Source organism: Suricata suricatta, chromosome 9, assembly GCF_006229205.1.
Source record: "Suricata suricatta isolate VVHF042 chromosome 9, meerkat_22Aug2017_6uvM2_HiC, whole genome shotgun sequence".
NCBI classification, from domain to species: Eukaryota; Metazoa; Chordata; class Mammalia; order Carnivora; family Herpestidae; genus Suricata; species Suricata suricatta.
The window spans coordinates 75,389,021-75,413,772 of NC_043708.1; the positions used below are offsets into that span (position 1 = coordinate 75,389,021).

The 24,752-nt window shown below is 43.3% G+C and overlaps 1 protein-coding gene across 2 annotated transcripts in view; it reads right to left on the reverse strand.

Moving 5' to 3' along the window:
• The window catches only part of SCG5 (secretogranin V), a 67,582-nt gene that overhangs the window by 15,578 nt on the left and 27,252 nt on the right, over positions 1 to 24,752 (reverse strand). Inside the window, exons 3-4 of one of the 2 annotated variants that reach the window (XM_029951605.1) lie at positions 7,053 to 7,202; positions 2,771 to 2,880 (exon numbers count right to left, since the gene is read on the reverse strand). In XM_029951605.1, the coding sequence (XP_029807465.1) occupies positions 2,771 to 2,880; positions 7,053 to 7,202 (260 nt within the window). Of the gene's footprint in view, positions 1 to 2,770; positions 2,884 to 7,052; positions 7,203 to 24,752 lie in introns of both variants that reach the window. The other variant, XM_029951604.1, reaches the window with a different exon arrangement.

Consider the following 24,752-nt stretch of genomic DNA (forward strand, 5'->3'; position numbering starts at 1 on the left):
GCTGATAAGCAGCTCTGTGGTGTTGGGCAGGCTACTCATACCCCCTAAGCCTGTATTTTCTCATCTGTAAACTGGGAGTGATTGAGTGAGATAATTCACATAACAAATATCTCTTGATGCATTAACAAAGAGAAAGTAATGCAGGAAACCAGACAGACGCTGATATGTATAATTATGAATCATTGCTAAAGACCCAGCTGAGCTCCAGCCAATGTCAAAGACAGGCAAACATCACGAACATATAAGGAATCACAGTCTTGTGTGCAGTGCTCTTGTTTAAGGTAATGACTTTGTTAACTTAAAAGCCGGTTGAGCCTAGGACAAGCTTGAGACCATCATTCCATCCCCCTGGGATGAGGGAAGACTACTGTACTAGAGTCCTACTACCATGTGAAGATCAAGCAAATCATGTTCGCTGCCACATGGTACTGAGAAAATAAAGGAGAGAAACTTGGGTTAAATAAACATAATTACAGAGATGATAAAAGGTGTGTAAACATTGTTCCTGGTCATTGATCTCTAATAGTAATCTATCCAGGCTTTCAAGAAGAGGCAAGGAAAGTTGGCAGGAGAGAAGTTTCCATCTCCTGCTTCCTCACAAGGACTGTCTGCCCTCACTCACACTTTTCCTAGTCTCGTTCTTGCTTCCTTTTGCTCATTTCCAGCCTACCAGTTCTTTGGGGAAACTTCTCACCTGAGACTTCAGTGCTGCCTTCAACGTCCTTGCTGGCAATTGCACAATTGGTTGCAAAAACCCTCCATCTTGGATACTCCTTATCTGTCCTTCTCTTCCTTCTTTGCCCGTAATTGTATCTCCTAGCAAGCAAAGAATGGCTAGAACATGAAGCTGGACGGCACTACATTGAGTTCATTGTGTTCTCATCCATTTCTTCACCACCACAAGGCAGTAAAGCTCACTGAAGCCCAGCACTGTGTCCTGAAGACTATTATAGATCAGGCACCTGGCACAGCATCTGGAACAAAGCAGGCTCAGCATCTTTCTCTGGTCCTTTGCTGACACTGGCCCATGCTTCTGTGGATTTGCTCATCTCCTGTGGATTCCTGCCCAGGGCTCCTCTGTAATCTCGTGCCCTCCTTACCTCCTCCCTCCATCTCTTCTTTATTCCTTTCTTTAAAAGTTTCATCAGAAGAAAAGTTCGTGTCATCCATTTCACATGAACCTGACAGAGCTTTCCTTTCCTCCTCACACTATATTTATGCCATATTCCAGTTCTAATCGGCTCCCCGTCTGCCTTCAAAATGGCTTAGATTCTCATCACGTTGATGAGGTTCATTCAAATTTACTATGTTCATGGCCTTCATAACTGGAATTACTCCCTTCCATTTGTTTAAATTTCCTTCAATCTATCCTTTCTCTCTTTCATCTTTCATAGGCTACCAGAAATAAGTTCTTTTATAGAAGACCTGTTCATGATTGCAGTCTCCTAGTCAAGAACCAATAGATGTCCACCTCTGTAATCTGACATGTTTAAATTCGACTCTCCCTAACCAAACTGCTCGTGACAAAGAAGAGAAATAGAATTATTGCATATTGGAGGGGCGCCCGGGTGGCTCAGTCGGTTAAGCATCCGACTTCAGCCCAGGTCGGGATCTTGCAGTTTGAAGGTTTGAGCCCTGCATCGGGCTCTGTGCTGACAGCTCAAAGCCTGGAACCTGCTTCAGATTCTGTGTCTCCTGCTCTCTCTGCCCCTCCCCTACCCATGTTCTCTCTCTCTCTCTCTCTCTCTCTCTCTCTCAAAAATAAACATTAAGAAAATTTAAAAAAAGAATTACTGCATATTGGAGAAAGCAAAAGTAAAATTGCTTTGTTGCTTTAACATGGGAAATGTGTATATACGGTGAGGGTAGAGGGAAGCAAGTCAATGCAATGCTAAAGCAAGATAATGGAAAAATGAAAGTGGGCATTACTGAGCAGAGGCAGCTGTCTCTAAAACAGTGTTAAAGGAAGGGAGGGAGCTTAGTCCTAAGACTATAATAATCCCAGAAATGAAGGAAGCAAGGTCAGCTGCTGGCATTAATGTTCTCCTGATGAGGCTGTCTCTCTCCACCTCTTTCAATAGGAGATCATGAAAGATCTCATCAAATACTTTGCAGAAGTCCAAATGCACCACATTCACTTCATTTCCCTCATCAAGCTGGCAAGTAAATGAGTAACGTTGGCATTAAATTGACAAAACTTGTTTTCAACAAACATATGCCAAACGGTGATGATTTCTCCTTCTAAATGCTTACAATATCCTTAACGGACAGTTATAGAGTCTTGCCTGATACTGACAGCAAGTTCCCTGGTATACATTTTGGAACTCTCCTTCTCATTCCATAGAGCAGATGTCTGTGCCTAAGCTTCCAGCATCATTTCCCCTTTGTCCTGCAGAGATCATTTCCGTCAGTCTAGAGATAATTGGCAAATGTTCTCAGTTTTTTTACAACAACAACAACAACAACAACAAACCCATATACTTCCTATATGTGCTTTGTGAAATACTGGCAAGACTTACACAGGCTGTGGAGGAAACCAGAGAAGAGGAAACCTTTGAAGACCACAGCTGATGAGACAACTTGGGATGGGTTGGTAATTTGCATCCTTGACATGCACGTGGTTTGGTAATCAATTAAAGTTCTTCTTAACCAGAGGTTTCTGAAAAAATCAGCTTCTAAACATCTTTTCTTCACTCACCCCACTCTTATTGCTCATCTCCACCATCAGTACCAAAGTGTAATATCTACTAGTCATTAAGATCGGACTTACCCACTTGCCCAAGCCTGGATAGTCATGTTCTGGATCAAAGAGGTGCTGGTGCAGCTGGAATTCTCGACTGAACTCTGCTGTGTCGGGAGTGTTTTCTAGACATCCATCATCTACTGCAAACAGAAAAAGGCTTTTGAGGAATGGCCAAGGTATCTGTTGTGGTACTAAGAGTTAACTTATTAAAAATAACTAGACATCTACAGGTCAGAATCTATCCCCTTTGGTCACTCTAAGTACTTTCCCTCTGGGCTTTGTTCATCCTGAACTCTCACTCCTCTGCCCACCTGTGGCGGAGACTGGCTGGCAGCTCACCAAACCCACTTTTCTTTCCCCCTTGGCACCCAGCTGATTTCCCAGTCTTGCCCTGGCTGCAGTCAGGTCAAGTCATACGCCCGAATTTGTGCCAGTGGAATGTGGGCAGAAGCGATGAATTCCACTTCCGGGACTGGCCCATAAAAGCCTCCTGTATGATCCTCTCTCCCTCCCATCCCCTGCCCCCTCTGTTGTTCTGCTTGCTACATGCTGCCGACCAGGGCAACGGTGGGTGTCAAGTGTAAAGATGAAAGATGGCAGTCTGGGCTGCTGAACCATCCATCCCTGCCACACCTTACCCACCTCACCCACCCCTAGCAGGACTTCACGTGAGTGAGAAAGAAACTTCTATTGTGTTACCACCATGATTTTCTATCTGTTATAAGAGCAACTATTTCCTTAACTAGTATACTTCCATTCCACATGTGTCACTGTGCTTTCTCTTGGGTGAGCTCTTTAGAAACAATTTTGGCTTCTTGGAGAAAGCAAGCACATTACATAAGAAGAACAACAACAGTCAGCAGACAGCACTGGTGTGTGTTATAGTGGCGATGGGGTAAGTCTGGAGTCAGGCAGAGGAACCCGGAGCTTAGGGTTCCTATCTTGGCTCACTTCCTTGGGAAGGTTACCTTTATCTCTCTACCCCTCTGCTCATGTATGAGAGGGGCAGAACCTAGGACTTAACCTGACTGGGCAGCAGTGAAAAACAGCTCATCACATGTAGAACACCTGCTGTAGTTTCCTTCCCACAGTGTCTCTTTAAATGACAATTTATACTGTGGCTGCTCTTTGAAGTAAACCATGTCTTTCAATCAAACCCAAGAAAGGTTATTCCACACTGCTGCTGCTTTTACCTAAGCCCTATCATTATGAGGCATGATGCTCTTATAATGAGTCATTTTTTCCTGTCTCTAGTGTGCTTTTGGACAACTGCTTAAAAGGGTGGGGGGTGGGGAGAGGAGGAGGGATTGTGAATTTTGTGCAGGGCAAGGGGGAGGAAAGAGTCCTTTTGCATCAAAGTCAATACTAAAAGGGATCCAGTCTCGTGAGACTGCTCTGAATGAAGCCTTCTAGCAGCTTGAAGCATCCACTGTCTTAGCAGCAGAAAACTCGTTTAGAAGTCATTAGCATTCAAACAAATCCCTAATGTGGCTCCCTACTTTGCACTGAAATATTTATCTAACTTCTTCATCTGCAGCAATTAACATGTAGGAAGGGACAGCCAGTGAAAGGAGTTCTGCATATGGCAGCTTTACAACCTTTTCATAATTGTTTCCCGAGTACTTATGAGTGGGCCCGGACTAAGATCTAGAGATAGAGCCCTGCTCTGGGAACGGTGGTACCTCGGGGCCTGAAAATGTGCCCTGGGATTCACATCCTAGCCCTGGGGATGGCCTCTCCATGTTCTGCTGCTGTATCCTGGATAGCTGGGCCATCATTCAGAGGAGAGCATGGCCTGGAAGGGGGAAGCCAAGGGGTTTTTTTTTTTTTTAATGTTTATTTATTTTTGAGAGAGAGAGTGTGAGCAAGGGACAGGCGGGCAGAGAGGCAGACACAGAATCTAGCGCAGGCTCCAGGCTCTGAACTGTCAGCACAGAGCCCGACGCGGGGCTTGAACCCACAAACTGTGAGATCATGACCTGAGCTCAAGTCAGACGCTTAACCAACTGAGCCACCCAGGCACCCCGGAAGCTAAGGTTTTATTCTTGGATTGCTCAACTGTGCGGTGTCACGATTCTCAGTGAAGCATAACAAGAAATTTCTGACAAATAATATCTAATATGTAATGAAAACAATGGTAGAACCAAGAATGAGAAACATGTTAGCTTAGTGGAAAATAGCAAAGAAGATGGCAGACAATGTGTGACAAGAAGGAGTCTGGGAGTTGTAATTTGACTGCCTCCTCTCAGAGCTCTGACACGCATAAAACTAGTGCTTGATTACACAGATCTGGACTTTTTCCTTTCTCAGGATAACCTAGAACTGCATTTATGTTTTTGAAGGAACTATGTCTTCGTTTTACAGATGAAGAAACTGAGGCAAAGGGTAGTGGACTGACATACTACAGTTAGGACCAGATCTCAACCCTCTCAGCTCAAACTCTGTGCAATCTACAACAGTGATTCTCAGACTTTAGCAGCCACCAGAATCACATGGAAGGCAGGTTAGAATACAGATTTCTGGGTCCTATCCCAGGGGTCTCTGACTCAGTAGGTCTGGGGTAAAGCCTGAAAATTTGCATTTCCAACAAGTTTCCAGGTCCTGCTGATGCTGCTGGTCCTGGGACCACACTTTAAGAATCATACCATATTATATCTAATCAGTTTAACCAAATCCCTGCAAAGACTGTTGCTCTTCAAATTCTGAACTGGTTTTTCCTTCTACCCATCCCAAACCCTACAAGCACGTAAAACGTGGCTACAGTGATTGGCTCTGTGCAATGATTCAGGTTTTCCTGCAATTGTGGGCCAGTATTTCTACATTGGCTAGGTTACATCCAACTGGTTGTTCTAGAGGCTCTGTGCGCCACAGAAAACAGACACCTACCCTAAATGAAAGGAGAAGTATCTCCCAGGGGAAGGCTCTTTCAGAGAAAGCCTGCACTGTGTTGAAGAAATCTGCAGGACCGGTACTGTCACAATTTTCAGAGCAAGGCAATATATCCTAGTGGCTGAGCACACAGTCCTGATTCAGCTAAGTCTGGGTTTGAGTCTTGACTCTGCTCCTGGCTACACAGATCAGCTTGGAGAAGCTACGCTCCAAGCTTCACTTTCCATACATGCAAAGCAGAGATAATAAATACCAACTATTATTATTGTAGGCTTGGAGGAAAAGACTACTCTGGTGCTAGGAGTTAACAGAAGCTCAGCGAGAGCAATGCAGTGTTTATTAGCGGCAAAACTAATTATAATCAAAATGCCATTAAACGAATTTTCATTTTATGAGAGATAATGTGCTGAGTGCTTAATGTAGATAATTTCATTTAATTCCCACACCAACCACCATTTTGCAAATGAAGAAACTGAGGTGCAAAGTAGTTAATTAACTTGTTCAAGGTCACATATCCTGACCTTGGTTTTGATTTTTTTTTTTTTATGTCTATGTATTTGAGAGAGAGGATGTAAACAGGAGAAAGGGCACAGAGAGGGAGAAAGAGAATCCTAAGCTTCATGCTGTCAACACAGAGCTCAACATGGGGCTTGATTTCATGAACCTCAGGATCACGACCTGAGCTGAAATCAAGAGTTGGATGCTTAACTTGCTGAGCCACCCAGGTGCCGCCAGGTAGTCTGAGTTTAGAGCCACTACTCTTGACCACCCAGGTAAGCTGCTCGAAGCCCACCGTGAGGGTAGCCCACCACCTTTCACTCTCTTTGGCATCAGGGAGTATGACAGTGGGAGGGACACACGAGTAGCAAAGAAAGTTTCAACCTTCTTCTTAAACCAACTTCTTATCTTCCCGGACCCCGTGTCTCTCATGCCACCTCCTGACCCCAAAGAAATATTTCAGGATAGATGCTGTTTGCGGCACGGTTGAAATGTTGATTGTCAAAGGAAGTAAGGAAAACATGGATAATCCACAAACTAGTAAGCTCCAAAGACATTAAAAATGGGCAGCAACTATATCATAGAAAAAAGAAGAAAATCTCTCACCATTGTTATTAAAATAGTAGCAAGTGCAGAAAAAACGGATCCATTCTAAAGAGGGAGAGAATGTAAAGCTTTGGCAAGAGGGTCTCATGCGGGTGTGTCTGACCACCAGAGCGCACCAACGGTTTTAGAAAAAATTTCTCCTTTCAACCTACTTATGAAGACACAGAGGGTCATTACAATCTACTTAAAAACACATAAGGGGTCATTGAAATAGAAAAACTATTTCTCAAAATATTTGTAGCTGATGTTGGGATTTTTAATTTTCTCCCAAAGACTCTATCTACCATCCATGAGAACCCGAGGGCACGCCCGTTACCTGTTTTTCCAACGGGACAGGGATTTGGAGGGTCCGGGTAACCCTGATCTTCACTGAAGTCCTTAGGAATGTTGTCACCAGTCAACTCTGCCACAATGTTTGGGATGTTGCCAAAAGGACCCAAGTGCTGAAGACCTTCATGAGCTCCACCTGCCAGGGAATCAGAGCAGTTCACTTCAATGCGTTAAATTCACTGCAACTCATATTTACTCAGGTTTCTCATACAGGCAAAGCTCTGTGATCCATGCTGCAGAGGGAGAGAATAAGAAATCTAATAGCTCCTGCCCTTTAAGGCGTACAGCTTTAGTTGTGGAGACAGACACCTACTGTATATGTATCATTTTCACACAAGGCACCTTAGATACTTGCCAGAACAGAAATGTTAATACAGGACTACAGGAACACAGTTAAGGAACTTGAGTTTCACCTGGCTGATAGGCTGGGGAGGGCTTCTTAAACCAACTGGAACTTGGGTGACACTTGGTGGCAGGGTAGGGGAAGAGAAAGAGAAAGAGCGGCAATTGCATCCTATTCCATGAGAACAGGCTAAAAGACCACACGTTTCCAAAAAAAATTAAAATGAAATAAAATAATAAAAGAAAATGAAGAGAAAAAGTCACTGCCCTCCTGCCATTGTAGAACAACCATTTAAAACTTGTTATATACTTCAATCCTTTCACCTCTGCATATCTTTTTATATATGTGTGTATTCGTTTTTCATTTAATATTAAAGCACAAGCATCATCCCATGTGGCTGCATGGTCTCTAGTCAGATAATTATAAATGGCTATGTTGTTTTTTATGCAGTGGTTCCAGCACAGTATATTAATCATTCCCCTATTGTGGGAAATTTAGTGTTTCCCAATTTACTCTTAGGGATTTAATTTTTTCTATATTTTGGATTAATTTTTCTCGGGATAGATTCCCAGAAGTCAAATTACTGGGTCAAAGGCTATAAATATTTTTATGGCTCCCTATATTATATTGCCAAGCTGTTTTCCAAAAAGGAGGTGCCAATTTATAAATAATGTCAACAACGTATGAGAATGCCATTTTTTAACATCTCTACCAGCACTGGGCTTTATGTAAATAATTTTTGTTTTTCTTGCTAACTTAATAGGTGTTTAGAGAAACTACTGTCTTATTCTGAATGTCTTTGCCATCTCAGTCAAATATATTTCCAAGTGTTTACTTAGGAGCTCTAATTTCTTTATGCAAGTTGTCTGTTTGCTCTTGGAATATCAATGTTTCTCTTATCAATTTGCATGAACACTTTACATAATAAAGATCATAAGACTTTGGCTGTTACATTCCCTGCAAGCACTTTCCCATTTCGTCTGACTTTGAATTCTGGTTATTATTGCAATATCTTGCAAACATAAGCTTTTAATATTTGTGTTGTCCAATTTGCTGCTGCTATTCTTGGTGATTTCTTCTTGTCCTTTTAAATTTACAAAATTGTTGTCCGTTCAGATGTACTACTAACATTTGGATATATTAGTTTCTCTATTTTTTAAATTAACGCTTTAGTCCTTATGTGTTTCAGTGCATATAAAAGAAGAACCAGGGGCGCCTGGGTGGCTCAGTCGGTTGAGCATCCAGCTTCGCCTCGGGTCATGATCTCTAGGTTTGTGGGTTCGGCCTCGCATTGGGCTTTGTGCTGACAGCTAGCTCAGAGCCTGGAGCCTGTCTTCGGATTCAGTGTGTCCCTATCTCTCTGACCCTCCCCTGTTCACGCTCTCTCTCTCTCTCTCTCTCAAAACTAAATAAAACATTTTTAAAAATTTTAAAAAAGAACCAATTATCCCACCAGCATTTGTTAAATAATTGTGTCCTTCCTCACTTATTTCATTCTTTCAACAAATATTTAAGGGCCTCCTTCATAGCAAACCTGCTCTGAGCACCATGGCACAGCAGTGAATAAAAACAACTTAAGCTGTGTAATCTGCTTTACTTATATATAACGTGTGACAATTTCCAGACTCTGTTATCTTCTTGTAGCCTTAATATCCTAGAAGGTTCAGGAAGCTTACTCTACCAGCACTAAAGCAGACTATTTCTTGGAATGAATTCCTATTTGATAATTTTATTGGGACATAGCTTCCTAATGCACCCGTACATCCTTTACATGAGGAGGCAAATCAAAACCAAAGGGTTCCTTGGTTGGCGTGCAACAATTCAAAACCAAAATCGGGCTACGATGGCCACACCTGCATCTCCACAAAAAGGACAGTCTTGCCAAAAGGTGATATTATTCAAGTCCCGCGGGATGAGGCACCCTTTTCCCTGGATGAGCTGTGCCAAGGTTATCGCCTTCATACTTGCTTTTTCAACTCAACCAGCTCCCCTATGGAACTACACATTTTGTTCTTTGGAAATACTAATGTATTCAGTCCGATCATGGTTAGAGCTTAGTGTCCTAGGAATGACACTGTCTTTGAAGTGACTTTGTATTACTGTCTTAATTTATTATATCTGATTAAAGTGTGTCCTTAAAAAGATTATAGTACCTCCTTTAAGTTAAAATTCCTCTAGCCCCCAAATTATAGGTATCATCAAACGGCTGGGTTGTTTCATTTACATTTATATTATATTTCATTACTTTGTGATGAGAATGAGTAGCCTGCAAAATCTCTGTGTTAAAAAAGGGCATTATTGTTTTGGAAAATTTCCATGTAACTATTTAAAATAAGATGTATTTCTGTATCTATCATAATCTATCATAGCCCGATGGTTTACCCTCTCCCAGTTGGATGGTTATGTGTTAACATCTATTACTACCAGTAAGTCTCTCAGTCTCTTATTGCTGTTTTTGCCTTAGCATTTTGATGCTATGCTAGTTGCCACATTCAAGAACCTAAATTCATTTTAATTGTGTTACTAATTGGCTGTTAAGTAAAAAATTGACAAATCAGCTTTCTTCCATTATCATTGCCGCTCTCCTTCTGCTGTTTTGCTTGCTAAATCTCTGATCATCCTGTTATGTGTCACTTTATGTATCTTTCTGCTGGTTTTTCCAATCCCTATTGCAGTGCCTGCCCTCACAGACATTCTAGGATTTATACTTATTACCCCACACTAACCCAAGACTTGCAAAAGATTCAACGGACAGAGCAGTACACTTGGTACTGATACATGTGAAGCTTTGTACGATCTTGGCAATGGAGCCACCCCTGTGCTTGCCAGAGGGCACGCTCTCTGCTGTGTGAATACATGTCTCAACTTTTGAATGCACCCTCGCCGTAAGTGCCAGAAATTATCCAACTTGGCTTAAGGGAGAACGAATGTCTTCTTAATGCTCCATTAGTAATTAATGAAGGAAGCAAACACAGTTTCCTTTATGGAAGGCCTGCCCAGGCTCTGTTTACTTCTGTGCACCAGTGCCATTAAAATGAATGCAGCACTTGTTAGGAAGCAGATGTTCAGCACCAAGCAGATACATTATAACAGAGGCTCCTTTAAAACTACATTTAATGACATCAAGTCAAGAAACCCCAAGGTAGGAACCGTGGGAGATACATGGAGGTAACAAATGCTATCCTTCACTCTCCAGGAGCTTGAATTTTATAGACAAGAGACCACAGATAGGAAATAATTAGAAAAATGATACCGTTAAGTTTACAACCAAATGCTACTATTCTGGTTCATTATATTTAGATTATGTTAATTTATTATACCTGAAAGCAAGTCAGTCAATGCGTTATGATGCGACGGATGCTTTTGTTTCCATCTGTCATAGTTTCAACCAAACACATATTTGTTTACTTATGGACAGGATAGGAAGAAAGAGAGGGAGAGAGAGAATCCCAAGCAGGTTGCATGCTGTCAGCACAGAGTCAGATGCAGGGCTCTAACTCAAGAGCTGTGAGATCATGACCCGAGCCAAAATCAAAAGTCAGACGCCTAACTGACGGAGCCACCCAGGTGCCCCCCAAACACATATTTTAAAATCATTAATTAGTCAGTTTTAAGAATATGTATTGAGCACATATCACATACCATGACCTGGACTAAGCACTGGAAGGCAGTAGTGAACCAGGTAAATGTGGGTCCTGCTCTCACAGTTTACAAACTACAAAAGATACACAAGAAGGACACACTTGAAATATGGGGTTGTAATGCACTCACAATGTAACTGGGATACAGTAAGATGTGACACATATGACAAGAGAAACATCTAACCCACATGGAGGATACAGAGGACATTTTCTCAGGAAGCCACATACTACTGGTTACGTTAGGTACTGTTGAAGACATAAATGTAATTGGTTCTTCGTTCTAGGTTCTTCGAGGCTACCACAGTAAGATAGTGATATATGGTAAGATACATGCCCTGACATTATTCATTATGGTATAAACTGCAAAAGAGGTGAAATTTGGGAGGCAGGGAGCCTTCCATGGCAGGGAAAACATCCATGGAAGAGGTGACCCTTGAGTTGAATCACGAAAGACAGGATCCATCCTTACAGGTGGCAAAGGAAAGACCACACATGAGAATGCAGAAATAAGTGTAAGCAAAGAATGTTTCAGCATCAGTAATGAGCACTATTGGGGAAGGAAGGAGCCGGATGGGAGGGAAGAAAGCAGATGCCAAGCAGAAAAGTATGAATTAATATAGTGATAAATAGCAACAAAACTTTCTAGGTAGGCGAGCCATATAATAATTGGATGTTATGTAGAAGGTTAATTTAGCAACAATTTAAAGCCCCTATTCCCACCTAAAGGTCCTATCAGAATCACTTGCGGAATTTTTTAAAAATTCCAACGCCCCCTGCTCCAGAGCCAATGTATCCAAATGTCCTTCTGAAGAGCACACAATACAAAGGTAAACTGGAAGAAAGTTTAGACATCCTTCTCTAAGGCTATTGTTGAAACTCAGGTGTGAAGCGATGAGGACTAGGGTTAGGGTGGCTACAACACGAGTAGAAAAAAGAGAGATTTCAAAAAGTGCACAAAGGGAAGATGAGTCAAGAGCCCATGAGGTTTCCAGAGTGTAAGGGCCCCCAGATCGGAGAAACTAATGCCATCGGTAAAGACAGGATCTTTCACTACAGCTTTTTTTATTTCAGGCAATTAATTAATTCTGTCCTGTGACTATATTTATCTGTTTCCATCAGAGCCCTAGCACTCCACACATGTCTCTAGAATAAAGAGAAAATATTTAATTCTTGCCAAATAGGTTTTAGGCTCAGTTTTGTTTATGTAACCTTTGCGTTCTTTAATAAAATTGGTACCATGCAGCTGTTTATTCTCAAGCTCTAGGCCATCAGTAGATTTTCTTTGCATTGTTAGGGCAGTAAAGTGTCAGTCAGTTGTCGTGTTCAGAGGCAGTGGAAGCAGGGAGTGGGGAAGGAGGAGAAGACGACCCAGCTTGGTCTGATCTGGGCCAAAGCTGTTAAGTCTCCTTCTTGGACTGTGCTGGAACTCTCCATAAAAATCTGCTGAGGCACTTTTCTACATTTTGGGGGATTTCGCTAACAGCGTTCTGCTCCTTCCTGCATTCCCAACCCTGCCTTGTGCCTGGTTTCTCCCTCCTTTGCACGCCCCTTTCAGACTGGCAATTCTCTTGTTTCATTCAGCTGGCTATCTGGTCAACCTCAGCTCTGCATTCCCACCCATGGACTTGTGCAACGTCAACATGGCCGCTTTTGGCAAGACTCCTGAAGACCACCAACTGGGCCCTGCACCCCTGATATCCATTTACCCAGGAAACGTACTAGCTTTTTTTCTGATTAATTTAAAACTCCCTTTGGTTTCAAATCCGTTTTTTTGCCTTAGTGATTTTGAAGATCAGTTACCTGTATCTAGTACATGAATATTTAGTATCTACTGACTCCCCAAATTTTACTTGGTTCCAGTCATGGGTGTTTTGTTGCATCAGTTGAGTTGTTTAGTTGTTTAGTTATAGAGTAAATCTCTGGTATCACCCCTTACTTTGATGTCATTTGACTCTCCTCAATGTCATGCATTAAGAAAAAAAAAAAAACCTGAGTTAAGTAAAGTTTCCAACTGTAGTGACATCTTACATATCTCTTTCCTGAAGAATGTGGTTTTCCATATAGTAGCCACATCACTGAAGTATCCCCTTTTTAACCTCCAGATTCATTTATTTAAGCATTTTAAAGGAAAATGTTCGCTATGAATTTTAGGTAAAGACTTTAAACAGCAGCTTTGGGATGTGACTTTACCTCTTCTTGATAATTTGTGACTACCACTGGCAATATCAATGACTATACTGTGACGTGGCCATGTGTTCTCAGAGTAAGGAAGTGCACACAGTGACACCACCCTCCTACACTCCCAGCTGCTGTGGCTTTCACAGCTCTGCATCCCCTCCCTCCTTGTAAACTGTTAATCCTAGTCATCCGGGATCCTGTTCATAGTGAAGTACATACATACATAAATAAAGAGTAGGCCTAGGTCCTGCAAATTCCCTTTTCTAATTTGCTTTACTGCACACATAACCACAGGGGGATCTTGTCAAAAAGCATGTTCTGATTAACAGAGTGGGGTGGGGACTGAGACTCAGCACTGCTAACACTGCAAGCTCCCAGGTAATGATGATGCTGTCAGTCCACATGCTTCACTCTCACTGGCAAGGGACTAGAAAATGAGAGAACCAGATTTATTCGAGTTTTATATAAAATAAGATTAAATGATCTCAGAGAGAGACATTCATGGCATTTGTGACATCCAGAGTGGGGCTGACAGGTTATCGAAAATTCACGTAAGATTTCAGATAAAGGAGCTGTGGCTACCACTGACATCCTTTTACTGGAGGTTTTATTCTAATTATAGAGGCATTTGTTCACATTTCACAAGGACAGGATCCCACTGCACTCTTTCTCATTCAAACGACTTCTGTGAGAATTAGAAGTCAATACTTGTGTCTTGAAGGTAAGTTCTCACAAGTGATGTCCTTCACAGAGCCTGATGCCCACACACCAGTAAAAATGTTTCAGTGAGGTAAGACAAGAATTATCTCTCAGAACTGAGAGTCCTAGGACATCATTCCTTGCCCGAAGCCATCAGCAAGTTGGTGCTATTAGGAGCCTGGGGCCCCAGCACTGTTCTCACTCCGCAGTGCACCAGAGGAGCCCCTACAAGGCCCTGTGCAGCCATCCCGTACCCTCCACTGTGGATTTGCATCTTCCCAAGATCAGCTCTAGCTCCAGAGCAGCAGTCAGTAGAATGACTGTCAGAATACCAGGGGCCTCTCTCGTGTTTTCTAGCTCTGGGGCTCCAAAGGGCCAGTGACCAGGGGGTCACCTCCCCACCCCGGCTGGGCCCAGCAGAACAACTCGGGTGGGGAGCCAGCCGTGGTCCTCGCTACTGTGGTTCGGAGCTGTCCGTGCCAGCCTCATGCTAGAGGTTTAGAGCCTCGAGATGCAGCCCCTGCCCTGCAGACTCTGCCTCCCGATTTGACAACACTGTGACCAGCTCGCAGCGAGCAGGGTCCCCTGCACCCCCCTCCCCGCCCACAGCGCCATGCGGGGGCTGCCCGTGGACCCACACCACCGGGCGTCTGTGCTGGGCAATAAAGGAGAATTGTGGCCGGGCAGCCTGGTGCCAAGCAGCCCGTCAGCCACCTCATAAAAAGGCAGCTCCGTGAGGAGAGTCTGGCAGGGAGCGGGCACACTCTCCTGAATACCAGCCATTCAGCCGAAGGGACAGCAGCCAGCAGTTTTCACTTAGGTCACCACAAACAGTTGGCGCTAAAAATACCCTGCGGTCCGGGCCTTCGTTCCTCCTGCGGGTCCCGTACACCATTTACAAAGCCACCACCGGTTTTTCTTGTCAGTGCTCTGGGACACAGAAACATCACGCAGGTGACTTTAGTGAACGCCACCCGCCTTCGGTTTCCCCCCTCACACTCCCGATGGAGAGCGGGGCTAGAGGAAGGCAGAGTAAAATGGGGCAGATGAGGCGTGGAACCTGGCTTCAGAGACCGCAGCGGACACAGGGCAGGGACAGCGTGCAGCACCAGGGCGGCCGAAAGGGGACGGAGAGGAGCCCGCATCCTAGGAAACCCTGGGGGCCACACTGAAGAAGGGCCTGCAAGTTTTGTCCCCCCCATCTCATTTGAGGCAACACATAACTTTTACGGAAAGAACTATCACTTCTCGAAGATGGGGGGCCTAACCTGTCACCTCCCGTACATCCGCACCTTGGCTTTCTCCTTAGTACAGCACTCAGGTCGCTCTGCTACACGTGACTGCCTGCACGGCAGCCAGAACACAGAAGCACGGAGAAAAGGGCTGGGGAAAGACATACAACTTAGCTCTTGTTAACGGGGGGTGGGGGTGGGGGGATACCTGAAAAACAATGGTCAGCTTCAGGGTGGGATTTTAAAACGATAGATGTCTAACATTCAACGTTTCTGCTTCCTTCTGGCCAAGTTATTTACATATGCTAAAAAGACGAAAAGATAAAGAGTAATTTCTGTATGTCCTTCCTCAAAATGAACTCTGTTATATTAAGGCACTTTTACCTTGACTCCTGGTAAGAAATGAGACCCAAAAATCAAACATATTTTGGAAGAGCAGCTAATTCTCATTTAGTGAGGACCTGCTGAAAGGAGAACACCTTTTATACAAAGAACCTTTTATAGCTTCCTGCTGTTAGGACTCTGGGTGCAAGTCCACATTCTGTCCCACATCTGAGACTATCCCAATCTCTCTGGATCTCAATACCCTTCTTTTGAATTTGGGGAAAGTACACTTGTGGGGGTCAAATAAGAAATTATACGGAAAAATGCTTAGCTTGCTTCCTGGTATGTATGTAGTAAACACTCAACAAATGTTTGCTGCTTTTATTATCCAATCAAAACTTCCCAACAGCATAATTAACAGAGCCCAAACTAACAATTCTATGTATTCTTCATTCTGATGCTCACAGTCCTGTATCTGAGACAGTGGGCAAGTTGTACCTAACACTTAGTAACTAAGTCACTACCTGGACTCACTCTATTCATTTGTTCTTTCAGAGCGGGCATCCACCATTCTTTCCCAGGTGGCATAATCTCTTAAGGATTTGTCATGCAGTTTTGGGGATAAAACACATCCCCATAAACACGTATCCAATGTCAATGCTGGTCCGTGGAGGAGACCTTGAGCACTAAGGGGACAGAGTCATGGGTGTCCTACAATGGGACGGTGAACACGGAATCGTTCACAGTTGGAAAAGGGTGTTAGGGCCTTGACTCTCCTCCTTGTTAGTAACAGAATGTAGCTGAAGCCGTTTGGAATGGTGAGGACTTTTGTTGCAAAATCCACATTCTCGAAACCCATGACAAGTGACCCCAAAGCACACAGAATTTGGTAATTGAGAAAAACAAAGAAATGATTCTATCTCTGCTGAATCGGCTTATTCACTGATTTGCCCCAGGGCAGGAGGCTAGTCCAGGCAGTTCGCTAGAGCCATCCTAAAGCTCCGGGTGCCAGCCTGGTCCTTCACAGGGACCGCCCCGAGCAGCCCACACCATCATCATCATCATCATCATCACACTTGACTGCACCCTCCTAAAGGTGCAGGAGAGATCTGAATCTGCTGGCAGAGAAGCAAAATAAAATTCACTCTTCAGATATTCTGTCTTGTAAAGCATTTGTTTTCATTCCTTTCCTTTCTTCTTCTGCTTCTGCCCTCACACTAGGATCTAAAAAAGCCCAGGCTCCTCTGAGACCAAAGGCCACATTATCATCATCTACTCGGAGGCACGCAAACAGCGAAGGCAGCAACCCCGAGTCGAAGCGCCCTGCATCTGTGGTTTTCACATCTCCATATGCTCCCAATTTAGGATCACAAGCAGGGTTGTTTATTCTAGAAAAGCTTTTTAGTTCACTTTTAAGGTATTTTGCTTAGGCACTGCTCGGTTTTCAAAAGAAGAAAATGTGTATTTTTCTTTCCGAAGTGGTGTTTGTTTTGGCTGTTTGCTCATTTGCAAAAGTTCAAATTTTATTCTGTGAATTTAACTAATTCTGCAGCCACCACAAGCCCCCTCCGTGCGTTGGCACAAAACCCCAAATTAGAATAAAATACATTAATTTGAAAATGAGGCACTTTGAGGATAGCTGTGAATTTTGTAGGTTTTTTAAAAAGCCACTTTAATAGGTAATTTGCAGTAGCACTTTTAATCCCTTCATATAACTTTATTTGCGGCCCGAAGTGAAGTCTCTCTTTGGCAAGCTGTATGGAGGCCAGGTATGTTTTTGCACAGAGTCAGGCCCATTTGGGGTCCTTTATTCTACAACTCGTGCTGAACTTATACAACTTAACTGGAAGTCAGAGTGGAGCTTAAACTGAGGTATCAATTACTGTTGAAAAACTAATGTGATATTTAAGCAAAACTGTGGTAAGGGTTGAGACTGGGTGAGGACGTGGAGAAAACTGTAAAAAAAAAAAAAAAAAAAAGTCAAGGTATAAACTCAGGCCCTTTAGCACCTGGTCCTATCTAGAGTCCTGCTGGCTCCAATTATTTAAAGCTGCCAACTTCGTCTTCCTTTCTGAAGCTCCACTTAATGGATGACACCCTTCATCCAGAGCCACGCCCCACATCTCTGTTCTCAAAGACGTGACAAGTCCGTGTGTCACTACTCTAGGAAAGGTTCTCCACTCACGATAATGAGTACTAATTCACATGTGCTACTTGGCTCCTGGGTGATGTTTGCACCTTGGAGAATTTCTGGGGTAATCTCTGTAACTTAAAGTAGTGACTTTCCTCCCAGGAGTCCCCGGCCCCCTGGTGTGCCTCCTAAAGAGACAATGGGACAGTACAGGCTCCAGGGGAGGAGAAAGGGCAGTGGCAGTACCCATCCTGGAAGGCAGGCAGAAATCAGCACAAATAGGACATCAGGGGCCAGACCAGAGCCAAGTAAATGGCTAGGAGGGTATAATTAGTGATGGTTGTGCAAGGAGATAGCGTCCACCATGAAGGGAAAGGAAAAAGGAGGTCCACAGAAGCCTGGGACACAGGGAAGCAAGGAAAGGGAGTGCCAACTGATGATGTCAACACCAAGACATGTGAGAACAGAAGTGATCTTCTGCCCCAGACTCAAAGCTTTTTTTAAGTTTATTCTGAGAGAGAGGGGGGGGGGGGGGGGGGGAGGGAGGGAGGGAGGGAGGGAGAATCCCAAGCAGGCTCAGTACTGTCAGCGCAGAGCCTGATCTGGGGCTCAATCCCATGAACTGTGAGATCATGATCTGAACTGAAACCAGGAGTTGGACATTTAACCAACTGAGCCACCCAGGTGCCACCAGACTCAGAGTCTCGACTCAGAGCTCTTTGATGGTTTCATTTGAGGATGGACTTTCCCACAGCCTGGACTTTACAGAAAAACACATCACTGAGAACACATGGCTGAGAAGGAGGTGTGAATAAAGGGTAGCAAAGACTGAGATGGGCCCACTCTGGATGGGACAGAGGCCGGAGGTGGTGGAGCGGGGCGATGCTGTGTAGCCCAGAGCCCTCGTCTTTCGGCTGGCTTGATGTAAAGAGTCTCTTTTCTGAGGTTCTGTGCTGGCCAGGCGAGCAGCACTCTGGCCCAGACTGGAATGTGGGCTCAGAAATTAAATTATTTCAGGTGGCAGTTCCTTCTCTACTCCTCTGTAAATGAAGACAAGGGGACTTGACCTGAGTCAGTGAAGGCCTTCTGGGCCATGACAAAAAAATGTCTCACTTGGCCTAACAAACGGGTGCCTGCACTGACTATTGATCCTGCATTGACTATTGAGCCCCTACTTCCCTTCTCCATCCAAAGCTGTTGTAAATAAGTATGTGTCTTTTTTTTTATGTGTTTATTTATTTATCAAGAGAGAGAGAGAGCGTGTGTATAAGCAGGGGAGGGGCAGAGAGAGGGAGACAGAACCTGAAGCAGGCTCCAGGTTCTGAGCTGTCAGCACAGAGCCTGACGTGGGACTGGACCCCATGAACGGTGAGATCATGACCAGAGCCGAAGCTGGATGCTCAACCGACTGAGCCACCCAGGTGCTCCAGTAGATGTCTTTTCTAAATAGCTAGTGTAGACATTTGCTTTGGACAAGCAGTGATCTCTTTATAGGACATTCTTTACTGTTTCCAATTTTCTAGTAGTTATTACTTTTTTCTTTCTTTTTTTATTACTATATTTTTAGTTTATTTATTTTGAGAGAGAGGGCAAGTGTGGGAGGGGCAGAGAGGGAGACTGAATCCCAAGCAGGCTCCATGCTCTCACCTCAGAGCCCGACGCAGGGCTTACACCCACAAAACCATGAGATTGTGACCTGAACCAAAACCAAGAATCAGCCGCTTAACTGACTGACCCACCAGGTGCCCCTCTTATTCTTCAAATTCCAGCCCTGAAAAGGGAGAGCAGGTGGTGTATGTGCTGGGGAGTGGGAGTGGGGAGTTCGCTCAGATGGAATCTTCTACAAACAGTTGTATAGTTGTCCTGGCCTGTAGTTTTCCCACCTCACACAAATATTCCCAACTTCCTTTTGTATCCACATAATCTCTGCTTAGTATTAATAAGAATAAAACAGTATCTTCGGGATGAGCACTGGGTGTCATATGTAAGAGATGAACCACTGGGTTCTACTCATGAAGCCAAAGCTACACTGTATATTAACTAAAGAAAACAAAACAAAAGAATAAAACAACATCAAAAACAACAAAAACAGCTTAGCTCCTTATTAGAGTGTCAGCTAAGTGCTGACACCATGCCTGGGGTGAGGGCCCTACGGCATGTTGAAGGAGACACAAAGGTGGTTGGTCACAAAGCCGTGTGGAAAGTGGCAAACAACTCACACTAATGGAGTCTAGAAGAGAGGAATCTGGCAACATATCCTCAGGCAGGCGAAGCACCCCATGTGAGAGGCACTGAAATGATAACTCACATGCATCTTCTGAGCCTTAAAAATGACAGGGCAACTCCTGATTTCAGCTCAGGTCATGATCTCATCGTTCATGGGATTGAGCCCTAGATTGGGCTCCGTGCTGATGGTGAAGAGCCTGCTTGGGGTTCTCTCTTTCCCCTGCTTGCACGCATGGGGCACGTGCTCCCCTGTAAAATAGACATTTTTTAAAATAACAATTTTTTTTACCCACAAATGGTAATAGGGATAAAAAAGCATAATTCAAATTCACAAATAAATCCAGACTAGTGTTTAACACATACTTGGTAAAAGTCGTTTTAAAAAATAGTTTTAAAAAATAATTTAAAAAATTTTTAATGGCTTCAGTCTCTCCACCTATGCCCTCAACTAAAATTTTAACTAGAACATCTGCTGAAAAACAATATTGGCCTGAGTAAATTTCAGTCGCTTTTTACTTGAAATAGTACACTATCAGGACTGTCCTGTAAAAATATAATGGGACCCACACAGGCGGGCTTAAATTGTCTAGTAGCCTCATTTCAAAAAGTAAACAGAAACAAGTCAAATTTAGTAATTTACTTTATCCCCAAATATCCAAAATATTATCAAGTCAGCATGTAATCAATGTAAAAACTGATGGATAAGATTTTTTAACTATCTTCAAGAGCTGGTATGTAGTTTATACTTAGGACACATGACAACTTGAACCAGCCATATTTTGAATGATCAGCAGCCCCATGTGGCTGGTGTCCATATTGGATGGCTTGGGTTCATAGAAGAGGTTTAGAGGGCAAAAATACAGTCTCTGCGATCCGTCTGCTTGAGTTTGAATCTTGGCTCCCTCACACCAGATTTACCACCTCATCTGTAAAATGAAAATATAAGTAATGCCAATCTTAATGGGCTCGTAGGAGGATAAGATTAAAAAAATAAAGTCCTGGGGCACCTGAGTGACTCAGTAGGTTAAGCACCTGACTTCGTTTAGGTCATGATCTCACAGTTAGTGGGTTCGAGCCCTGTGTCGGGCTCTGTGCTGACTGCTCAGAGCTGGAAGCCTGCTTCGGATTCTGTCTCCATCTCTCTCTGCCCCTCCCCTGCTCATACTCTGTCTCTCTCTGTCTCAAAAATAAATAAAAACATTTTTAAAAATCCTTGTAAGGCTTTTTGCATGGATCTGGCAAATATGAAGTGGTCATCATATGACAATGCATAAACTCTACGCTTTGCAACTTATGTGATCCCAGGCAAACCATCTTACCGATTTGAGTATTCATTTTCCTTCTCTGAAAAGCAAGGCTGATGATAATACTTCCCTGCGAAGATTAACTGATACAAACATAGATAGCATTTGATAAATGTTCACTTCTATCCCCTTGGCTCCGATGTCAATAAACAGAGACAGCCAAAGGGCCAGCAGAGTGGGAACAGAGGTAAACGGGCCTGGCTTACTGGCAAAGTGGATAGTCATGAGGTGACTGTTTGAGCAAGCATCCAAATGGTTCCAATCTCCCTCAGGCAGTTTGAGAGTACCCACTAGATGTGTGTCTTTGGGAGTCGCTTTACCAGAAGTTCTATAATAGCAAGCAGGTTCACTGATTCACAAGCCAATGGAGGCTATGTCTGCCTCTTGTGCAATACATCCCTGGGTATGTCTAATTCCATAGGCAGCCATTCACTATTTTAAAATTATAGCCATGACTCGACTCCCTTGATTGTAATAATAATAATAAAAACCCAAGCTATTTTTTTATCATAAATTCAAAATCGCTAATGGCAATGGTCTTGACTGCTTTTCTACCCAGAAGTTGGCTTTTTCATATTTAGGGGCTTATACAAGATTTTGGAAGGAAAACTTAAAAATTTGAATTAAACCTGTATCCTAATTGTCTTTCTGCTCTTCTGCATGTTTGTCTATTTTTTTCTTAGCACTAATTTGTTAAGAGTTTTAGAATTACTGGGGAAGAACTTTTGAGGATGTTTGAAATCCAAGATACAAAGCAGGGAGGGAAAGAGGAGGCAAGATGACGGACAGGAAGGGAGCTCTGTACACTTCATCCACCTCATCGATCGAACTGAGGAGGACATTACTCTCATCTGCAAGAGGGGAAGGAGAAAATACAGACTACAGAAAGAAGACAACCTCAAAGATGCATGAGTGAGGGAGTGTGAACTGGGGAGATTGGAAAATAGGCCAGCCCGAGTCGGGCTGGGGAGGTGGGATCCCCAGCCCAACACGGGGCAAGTGCGAGGAGCCCGAGACACAAAGGAAAGAGAAAGAGAAACTGAACATGTCGATAGTACTGTCTCTAGAGAAGAGATAAAGAACTTAACCTGGGACAGAGAGAAAAACTCTCACCCCATGTATAACCGCTGGGCAACGCGAATCTCGAACCCAGGTGGCACAAGGGAAAAACAGCCCCCACCCCTGCACGATCCCAGCAGGGAGTTGGCAGCTGCTGCAGCTGCGGGGTGCGCGCTTCAGCTGTGGCTGCAGGGGCCCGCAACTCGTTTCCAGCAATGCAACTCGCCTCAGACAGCAGCAGCACGAATCCTGACTGGCACCAAGAGAAACTGCTCCCTCCTTCTACGCGATCCCTGCTGGGAGTTGGCAGCACGGCAATTGGGGGCGCACACTTCACCTCCTGCAGCGCACCTCGCCTCTGGTAGTGGCGGCGCAAATCTCGACAGCACCAAGAGAACATGCTCCCTCCCGCTATGAGATCCCAGCTGAGAAGCCACCAAAGCCCAATCATTTTTTAGTAGGGTGGTTTTTAACCTCCACATTTTTGGAGGTTTTCCAGACTTTTTCCTGTGGTTAATTTCAAGTTTCATAGCATTGTGATCTGAAAGTGTGCATGGTAAGATCTCTATTCGTTTATACTTACAGAGGGCTGCTTTATGCCCCAGTATGTGATCTATCTTGGAGAATGTGCCATGTGCACTCAAAAAGAAGGTGAATTTCCTATCTTCAGGATGCAGAGTTCTAAATATATCTATCAGTTCCATCTGTTCCAATGTGTTGTTCAGGTCCATTGTTTCCTTAGTGATTTTCTGTCTGGTTGATCTGTCCATTGCTGTGAGTGGAGTATTAAAGTCCCCTGCAATTAGCACATTTTTGTCAATAAGATTGTTTCTTTCTATGATTTATTGTTTTATGTATTTGGGCGCTCCCAAATTTGGCACATAGATATTTATAATTGTTAGCTCTTCCTGATGGAGAGACCCTGTAATTATTATATAATGTCCTTCTTCATCTCTTGTTACTGCCTTTACTTTAAAGTCCAGTTTGTCTGATATAAGTATGGCTACTCCGGCTTTCTTTTGGCTTCCAGTCACATGGTAGATATTTCTCCATCCCCTTACTTTCAACCTGAAGGTATCTTCAGGTCTAAAATGAGTCTTGTAGCCAGCAAATAGATGGATTTTTTTTTTTTATCCATTCTGCTACCGTGTCATTTGGTTGGAGCATTCAGTCCATTTACATTCAGCGTTATTATTGAAAAATGTGGGTTTAGAGTCATTGTGTTTTCCGTAGAATTCATGTTTATAGTGGTGTCTCTGGCACCTTGTATTCTTTGCATCATTTCCCTCATATAGTCCCTCTTAGGATTTCCTGTAGGGCTAGTTTGGTGGTCATGAATTCTCTGAATTTTTGTTTATTTGGGAACACCTTGATCCCTCCTTCTATTTTCAATGAAAGGCTTGCTGGTTAAAGGATTCTTAGCTGAATATTTTTTCTGTTCATCACATTGAAGATTTCCTGCCATTCCTTCCTGGCCTGCCAAGTTTCAGTAGATAGGTCTGTAACCACTCTGATAGGTTTCCCTTTTATGTTAGGGCCCTTTTATCCCTGGCTGCTTTCAGAATTCTCTATTTATCTTCATATTTTGCCAGTTTCACTAGGATATGTCGTGCCAAAGGTCGATTGAAATTAAGTCTTAAGGGGGTTCTTTGTGCCTCTTGAATTTGAATATCTATTTCTTTCCCCAGATTTGGGAAATTCTCAGTTATAATTTGGTCTAGTATCCCTTCAGGACCGCTCTCTCTTTCTTCCTCTTCAGGAATTCTTATGATACGGATGTTATTCCATTTGATTCTATCACTCAGGTCTTGAATTCTCCTTTCCTGCTCATGGATCAATTTCTCTCTTTTGATAACTTCCAAAAATGTGGAGGTTAAAAACCACCCTACTAAGGCATGGGCTAGACAATTAGAGAAGAAATAAAAAGTATATGGAAACAAATGAAAACGAAAATACAACATTCCAAACTCTCTGGGACGCAGCAAAGGCAGTCCTAAGAGGAAAGTATATGGCTACTCAGGCCTATTTCAACAAACTAGAAAAAGCGCAAATTCAAAATCTAACAGAGCACCTAATGGAACTAGAAGGGGAACAGCAAGAGCACCCTAAACCCAGAAGAAGAAAAGAAATACTAAAGATCAGGGCAGAAATAAACAATATCCAATCCAAAATGAGAGTTGAGCAGATCAATGAAACCAAGAGTTGGTTCTTTGAAAAAATAAACAAAATTGATAAACCTCTAGCCAGGCTCCTTAGAAAGAAAAGAGAGAGCACCCAGATAGACAAAATCATGAGTGAAAATGGATCTATTACAACCAATCCCTTAGAAATACAAGAGTATTAGAGATTACTATGAAAAACTATATGCCAACAAACTGGACAACCTAGAAGAAATGGACAAATTCCCAAGTGCACATGCACTACCAAAATTCAAATGGGAAGAGATAGAAAGCATGAATAGACCAATAACCAGTGAAGAAATCGAATCCATTATCAAAAATCTCTCAATGAATAAGAGCCCAGGACCTAGTGGATTTCCAGGGGAATTC